The 7,762-nt window shown below is 44.8% G+C and overlaps 1 protein-coding gene across 1 annotated transcript; it reads left to right on the top strand.

Moving 5' to 3' along the window:
- The first annotated feature begins 1,742 nt into the window (after positions 1-1,742).
- On the top strand, positions 1,743-7,098 carry LOC129166953 (serine/threonine-protein kinase ICK-like). Its single transcript, XM_070541956.1, has 13 exons — positions 1,743-1,906; positions 1,983-2,357; positions 2,447-2,655; positions 3,158-3,300; positions 3,372-3,488; positions 4,169-4,270; positions 4,352-4,478; positions 4,692-4,872; positions 4,962-5,170; positions 5,673-5,815; positions 5,887-6,003; positions 6,684-6,785; positions 6,868-7,098. The coding sequence occupies exons 1-13, from the start codon at positions 1,775-1,777 to the stop codon at positions 7,011-7,013; spliced, it is 2,103 nt and encodes a 700-aa protein (XP_070398057.1). The 5' UTR covers positions 1,743-1,774; the 3' UTR covers positions 7,014-7,098.
- Positions 7,099-7,762: the final 664 nt, after the last annotated feature.

Raw genomic sequence — 7,762 nt, 5'->3', positions numbered from 1 at the left:
AGAGCAAGTCAAATTGCAATTTTTGAGAGCGCTCTGAGAAACAGTTTATATATTTATTTTCTACAGATCTGTTTCGATCTTACTGTTCAGCAGCTGTCTGACTTTCAATAAATGTATATCTAAATATTCTAAAATAAAGCTGTCATTTACAACTTTCCTTGTGCTCCTTGTTTTCTCCCTTTTAATCTCCAAGCCACTATATATATATATATATATATATATATATATATATATATATATATATATATATATGTATGTTACTTTAAAACCTTTTATTTATTAACTTATGGTACTCTGTTCAGACTGATCAGAACAGGATTGCAGAATTTGAATTTTGCGTAACTTCAAACATTAAATTTAGCACTGCAGTGAACTTTACATATGCGAGTTGCAACTTTTAAAGCTCTTATTTATCTTATCTATTTATTTTTCTGGTACCGCATCAGGCCCTCACGCTCACACATCACCCAGCGCTGATCACCCACACGGAGCTCCCAAACCTCGGCTCTGCATTCTGCACTCTCCTAGTGCTCACGCATTCACACACTTTCATTCCAGAGCCGTAAGCAGCCTCTTGCTGCGCCTCATACACACACAACGACAGAATCCCGAGCTCACAGAAACTGTTTTACAGCCTTTCTGCTGCACACTACGACGTCATCATCAGGCCTCACATGCTTTGCCAACACTCTTAAATTTGTTACTCCTCGAGGACAAACCAAACTCAGCAAAGACTTCAACTTTTTATACAGGCCTCTTTTTTCTTTTTACTTTGCCACAAACTCTTATTAAATTTACCAATCCCCGGGGAAACACCGAATTACAGGCAAAGCTCATCTCTCACAACTTCAGCGCTTTTTCTTCAAGATCCCCGTCTCTGCTCTACCGTCAGCAGACTGGATTTCTCAAAACCTTGTCAGCTGTTCAGATTCTATTCCAATTTGCTGTCCCACCTTTAATTTGTCACTTAAAATTTGTCCGTCATCAAAATGACACAGCTGTTCACACGGTGTGAATATTTCACCACTGTCAGACATGAATCCCCTCTCCAACTGATATTTATAGTATTATCAGAACAGGAGGACACCCCTGCCCAGTGACAGAGGCCACAAAAATGAACAAAAACATGCTCACCTGGGCCCTTCGGACCTCAGCCACCGGACAGGAGCCAAGAGACGTTACGGAAAGTCCCCGCTGTTCACCCATCTGGTGTGCCAAAATGTGGGCATTTTCTGTTATTCTTAAAGAAGGAGTCGAAGAGGGAATCTCTCAGCCGAGACAGCGTGGTCTTTTTATTATTTCATCTCACAGCTCAGGACAGCCGAAAAAGACAAAAGACAATCACGAGTGGTCTCCTTCTTATAGCTCACAGCCTTTGAACATTCAGCAGTAAACAGGCGAGAACCGGACCGTTTTTGGTAGCACATCTCTCTGTGGAAACTGTAAGTGGAGACTTCTTGTCTGGACCACAGGAACATTTTGGAATCACATCAAGTTTTTTAGCAAGTAAGATAAGCGTCCAGCTTTTACTGGAAGCAGGCAGGCCAAAACAGGAAATTTATTCGGGTTAGATGTTGAGACAGCACACGAACTCTAGCCAGAAAACACATCTCGATAAGCTTTCAACCTAAGAACTCAGCTTTAACTCAATACATTTTGTAGATGACCTCTTGACCTTTTTGGCGCCAACATGTTAAAAGTGGAATAAAACGTTCTTCAAATGCTTTTCCCCTTTTAGAATGATTGGGCCAAGGGATACCAGCTGGCGAGTGCCATGAATTTTCGCTGGCCTCAGTGCGTTCCCAATAATCTGAAGACATTGATCCCAAATGCCAGTCCTGACGCCATCCATCTGATGACGAAACTGCTTCAGTGGGATCCAAGGAAGAGACCAGCCTCTGCTCAGGTAGCATCCATACTGCTCTCACGTCCAGGCAGACTCAATAAAAGCTAACTCTGCTTGCTCTAATTGTTTTTTAAAGGCTCTCCGATACTCCTACTTCCACGTGGGCCAGGCTTTGGGAACTCCTCAGCAGATCCTGGAGCAGGGCAGACCTCAGCTGGGCCTCGTGCATCTGCAGACACCCTTACAGATGCAGCAGCAGCAGCCTCTGCTGTTGAAGCCAGTGCCCCCCTCCCAGCCTCCGCCTTCTAACCAGCACTGCTCCTCCTCCAGGCCGCTCCATCAGATCCAGACCTCCCCTGCACCAGCAGCTGCCCAGGCGGCAGCTTACCAGCAGCACACGGAGATGGTTCGGAAGCAGCAGCAGCCGAATCACATCCTGAAACAGGAGCAGACGGAGGGAACCTCTCAGCGCCGTCTCCCTTACATCGTAGACAAGGGCCACCAGGAAAAGGTGTGGAAACCTTTCACGTTTTTATGGAAGGAAGCCTTTTGGGATATTCTGAGCTTGTCTAACACCCGTGGTTGATGTTTGTTTTGTAGCAAACGCAGCAGGATGTACACAATTTAAGCCTGCTTGGCTATCAGCTGAAGCCTAAAGGAGGGCGGCGGCGTTGGGGACATGCAGCTGGACACGTTAAAGGAGAAGACTGGGACAACTACGAGGAGACTGATCCGTCCTCCATCAGTATCCTTGGAAAACCTAACTTCTCATCAGAGAAGTCGAGACAAGGAGACGACTCTCTGAGCAGGTGACTCTACTGATCACTCGGGTTATGTACGAAGTGTTTAAAAAACATAAATCTACGACTGGTTTGCTTCTCTGCTAGCCTAGTGAACTAGACCAAATTCTTGCTTTGCAAAGTTTGGTCTAGGCATGCTCCATTTGGAACCTCAGCAGCTCGTACCAGGACTCTGGCTAGCCAATCACAGCTCTCTAGAGGGGTTTCAAACACATAAAGAGCTGTGATTGGTCCATAACTGTGGGCCAATCATAGTGCTCTATCTGCTTAGTGAACAAATCACAGTGCTTTATCCGCTTTGTGGGCCAATCAGGGCACTCTATATGCCTGGTGGGTGGGATGATGCAACAGAGTGAAACAAGAGTATGTCACATTCATTGTCCAGTGGAATGCGGAGATCATTTGAAAGACAACAGTAGAACCCGCCCCACAACCGAGAGCCGTCAATGGAGCATGGCCAGACTAAAAAATACATTTATTTAGTCTGGCTTGCCAGGCTACTTCTCTGCAGGTTTGGAACTGTTCTGGATTTCAGTCGACGCAGCGGACAAGAAGATGCACCTTTAAACCTGAACAAGACCGCAGCCTATCAAGAGCCATCAAGAACGGCCTCTGCCAAGCAGCATTACCTGAGGCAGTCCAGATATCTACCTGGTATTATACGTTTCTTTTTTATTTGTGACTTTAATAAATATTGGTCAGTAATCTCTTCTTGTCTCCTTCAGGCATCAGTACTAAGAAGAACGTAGCCATGAATGCCAGTAAAGAATTCCCAGGAAGCCATTTTTGTGGCAGCAGCAGTATTGCGTTTGGAGGGACCCTGCCAAGCAGAGGAGCTCATGGTAACATCGTTGTAACCATTACCTTGCTTTTCCACCGGGTGCGTAATGTGGCGCATAGTGTAAGCAGAGCGTGATGATGTCTTCCCCACAAACTCAGCAGCACGCACCTTCCCACCGGGAGCATTTCAGGTATGAAACTGCAGCGAATGCTTTCCACGCTGTTGGTCCTGCAAGGTCACAAAATCACCAGAGAATTGCAAGACCGTTCAGGATTTTGGCAGTTCACGCTATAACGAGCAAAGAGAAGGACGGCGCAATGTATCAATGTGATTTATTATCTGTTCTGTTTACAGGTAATGATGTAGTTTTTTTTTTTTCATTATTCAGAGACTGGAAATCTGCACACTTTTATTTAGAAATTTTAAGGATGTTTTACACTGCTTCTGTGTTTGACTTCCTGTCTCTTCCGAACTGAAAGCGCAGCACCTTACTCTGAGTGAATTTAGCGAAGCTGAACGTCACACTTCTGGGATGCATCCAAAACACGACGTGACGCTTCGCAGGCGGGGGAAACGGACCCATTAACTCTAACGGTGGCTAATTGCTGCGCACTACCTTTCGAGAACGTTAAGCAACATTAACACATCCGTGGAAAGGCCCGGTTACGACATATCACGGTCAGCAAGATTCAACCTAACATTTTAATTTTAATTTAATTTTATTTTATTTTTGCTCATCAGGCACAAATACGATCCCAGGTGATTACATGCCATCATTTTACAAGAAAGACAACGGCTCAGTTGGTCACAGCAGAGGCCGTCAGGGTGTTTCAATGGAAACAAGTGAGCTCTAATATCTGTTTTTGCTTCTGTCTGATGACCCTTCACAAACTGTTTCCCTACACTTATTTATTTATTTTTTAGATTATGCAACTTGGCGGTCTGGCCGGAGCCACATGAACCCATCGGCCAGCGTGTCGACAGCCAACAAGAGCAGCTCCAGTCTGCTGCCTCTCACGCCGCAACAGACCATTCATGGACGAACAGACTGGTCAGCCAAATACGGACACCGCTAGCGGCCATTTGTATTCTTACAAACTCTCTCACTTCCAAAGAGTAGTTGTTTTTAAATTCTGAGCAGACCTCAGCTGGGCCTCGTGCATCTGCAGACGCCCTTACAGACGCAGCAGCAGCAGCCTCTGCTGTTGAAGCCAGTGCCCCCCTCCCAGCCTCCGCCTTCTAACCAGCACTGCTCTCCCTCCAGGCCGCTCCATCAGATCCAGACCTCCCCTGCACCAGCAGCTGCCCAGGCGGCAGCTTACCAGCAGCACACGGAGATGGTTCGGGAGCAGCAGCAGCCGAAGCACATCCTGAAACAGGAGCAGACGGAGGGAACCTCTCAGCGCCGTCTCCCTTACATCGTAGACAAGAGCCACCAGGAAAAGGTGTGGAAACCTTTCACGTTTTTATGGAAGGAAGCCTTTTGGGATATTCTGAGCTTGTCTAACACCCGTGGTTGATGTTTGTTTTGTAGCAAACGCAGCAGGATGTACACAATTTAAGCCTGCTTGGCTATCAGCTGAAGCCTAAAGGAGGGCGGCGGCGTTGGGGACATGCAGCTGGACACGTTAAAGGAGAAGACTGGGACAACTACGAGGAGACTGATCCGTCCTCCATCAGTATCCTTGGAAAACCTAACTTCTCATCAGAGAAGTCGAGACAAGGAGACGACTCTCTGAGCAGGTGACTCTACTGATCACTCGGGTTATGTACAAAGTGTTTAAAAAACATAAATCTACGACTGGTTTGCTTCTCTGCTAGCCTAGTGAACTAGACCAAATTCTTGCTTTGCAAAGTTTGGTCTAGGCATGCTCCATTTGGAACCTCAGCAGCTCGTACCAGGACTCTGGCTAGCCAATCACAGCTCTCTAGAGGGGTTTCAAACACATAAAGAGCTGTGATTGGTCCATAACCGTGGGCCAATCATAGTGCTCTATCTGCTTAGTGAACAAATCACAGTGCTTTATCCGCTTTGTGGGCCAATCAGGGCACTCTATATGCCTGGTGGGTGGGATGATGCAACAGAGTGAAACAAGAGTATGTCACATTCATTGTCCAGTGGAATGCGGAGATCATTTGAAAGACAACAGTAGAACCCGCCCCACAACCGAGAGCCGTCAATGGAGCATGGCCAGACTAAAAAATACATTTATTTAGTCTGGCTTGCCAGGCTACTTCTCTGCAGGTTTGGAACTGTTCTGGATTTCAGTCGACGCAGCGGAAAAGAAGATGCACCTTTAAACCTGAACAGGACCGCAGCCTATCAAGAGCCATCAAGAACGGCCTCTGCCAAGCAGCATTACCTGAGGCAGTCCAGATATCTTCCTGGTATTATACGTTTCTTTTTTATTTGTGACTTTAATAAATATTGGTCAGTAATCTCTTCTTGTCTCCTTCAGGCATCAGTACTAAGAAGAACGTAGCCATGAATGCCAGTAAAGAATTCCCAGGAAGCCATTTTTGTGGCAGCAGCAGTATTGCGTTTGGAGGGACCCTGCCAAGCAGAGGAGCTCATGGTAAAGTCGTTGTAACCATTACCTTGCTTTTCCACCGGGTGCGTAATGTGGCGCGTAGTGTAAGCAGAGCGTGATGATGTCTTCCCCACAAACTCAGCAGCATGCACCTTCCCACCGGGAGCATTTCAGGTATGAAACTGCAGCAAATGCTTTCCACGCTGTTGGTCCTGCAAGGTCACAAAATCACCAGAGAATTGCAAGACCTTTCAGGATTTTGGCAGTTCACGCTATAACGAGCAAAGAGAAGGACGGTGCAATGTATCAATGTGATTTATTATCTGTTCTGTTTACAGGTAATGATGTAGGTTTTTTTTTTCATTATTCAGAGACTGGAAATCTCCACACTTTTATTTTGAAATTTTAAGGATGTTTTACACTGCTTCTGTGTTTGACTTCCTGTCTCTTCCGAACTGGAAGCGCAGCACGTAACTCTGAGTGAATTTAGCGAAGCTGAACGTCACACTTCTGGGATGCATCCAAAACACGACGTGACGCTTCGCAGGCGGGGGAAACGGACCCATTAACTCTTAACGGCGGCTAATTGCTGCGCACTACCTTTCGAGAACGTTAAGCAACATTAACACATCCGTGGAAAGGCCCGGTTATGACTCATCACGGTCAGCAAGATTCAACCTAACATTTTAATTTTAATTTAATTTTATTTTATTTTTGCTCATCAGGCACAAATACGATCCCAGGTGATTACATGCCATCATTTTACAAGAAAGACAACGGCTCAGTTGGTCACAGCAGAGGCCGTCAGGGTGTTTCCATGGAAACAAGTGAGCTCTAATATCTGTTTTTGCTTCTGTCTGATGACCCTTCACAAACTGTTTCCCTACACTTATTTATTTATTTTTTTAGATTATGCAACTTGGCGGTCTGGCCACATGAACCCATCAGCCGGCGTGTCGACAGCCAACAAGAGCAGCTCCAGTCTGCTGCCTCGCACGCTGCTACAGACCATTCAAAGACGACCAGACTGGACAGCCAAATACGGACACCGCTAGCAGCCATTTGTATTACAAACTCTCACTTCCAAAGAGTAGTTGTTTTTAAATTCTGATCTGTACATAAATGCTCTACAGCAATGAAGTTTTTTGGCTACTGTGGTATTTGGAAAAGATGAATTATCTTGTTTCAAGAAAAGAACTTAAACTTGGACATCAAATCTTCTTTATTCTGCTCTTACATTTTAAAGTGACACTGAAAAAGAGGGAAAAGCTGAAACTAAGTTTCCTTCTCTGATGTACTATTTGGCCAGCACCAAATCACACCAGAAGTAAAAAAATCATTTGCAAAAAAATAAAATAAAAAAATTCATTTAGTGCTTATAAACATTATAAGATACAAGAATGATGTTTGAGCACGTCTGTGAGGTCATGCTTTACTGGAATGTACTTGGTGTTGTTAAAGTTTACATAATAATATGGTGTATAATCAACAAGATTTCCAGCATCTACAAAAATATTTGCCTGAGCTAGACAGGGAACTTCTACCTCGTAAGCTAAATAATGATTATTCCACTCAACTGTAGAGAGAGGTTGGCATTCAAAACAATACACGGAGGCATTTACAATATAAATGTTTTTAACTAGTGCAATCTCTGGCATGTCATTGATGACATCAGAAATAACCAAAGATTTTCCACAAGTATGCTTATTTCCATGTAGCATAATCCATGGTACAGAAACTACCTGTTCAACTTGCCCTATGAAGTCTTTAATCTTTCCTTCTATGTAGTGAACATTTTTCACCT

This window comes from Nothobranchius furzeri, chromosome 12 (genome assembly GCF_043380555.1).
Source record: "Nothobranchius furzeri strain GRZ-AD chromosome 12, NfurGRZ-RIMD1, whole genome shotgun sequence".
Classification (NCBI taxonomy): domain Eukaryota; kingdom Metazoa; phylum Chordata; class Actinopteri; order Cyprinodontiformes; family Nothobranchiidae; genus Nothobranchius; species Nothobranchius furzeri.
This window is presented reverse-complemented; position numbering and strand designations above follow the sequence as displayed.

Bases quoted from the DNA above. Each gene is read 5' to 3' on its own strand.
- LOC129166953 (XM_070541956.1), top strand. From the start codon at position 1,775: ATGAATTTTCGCTGGCCTCAGTGCGTTCCCAATAATCTGAAGACATTG. The intron at 4,479-4,691 runs GTCAGCCAAATA...CTCTCCCTCCAG, and splicing joins ATTCATGGACGAACAGACTG to GCCGCTCCATCAGATCCAGA. The intron at 6,786-6,867 runs GTGAGCTCTAAT...TTATTTTTTTAG, and splicing joins GGGTGTTTCCATGGAAACAA to ATTATGCAACTTGGCGGTCT.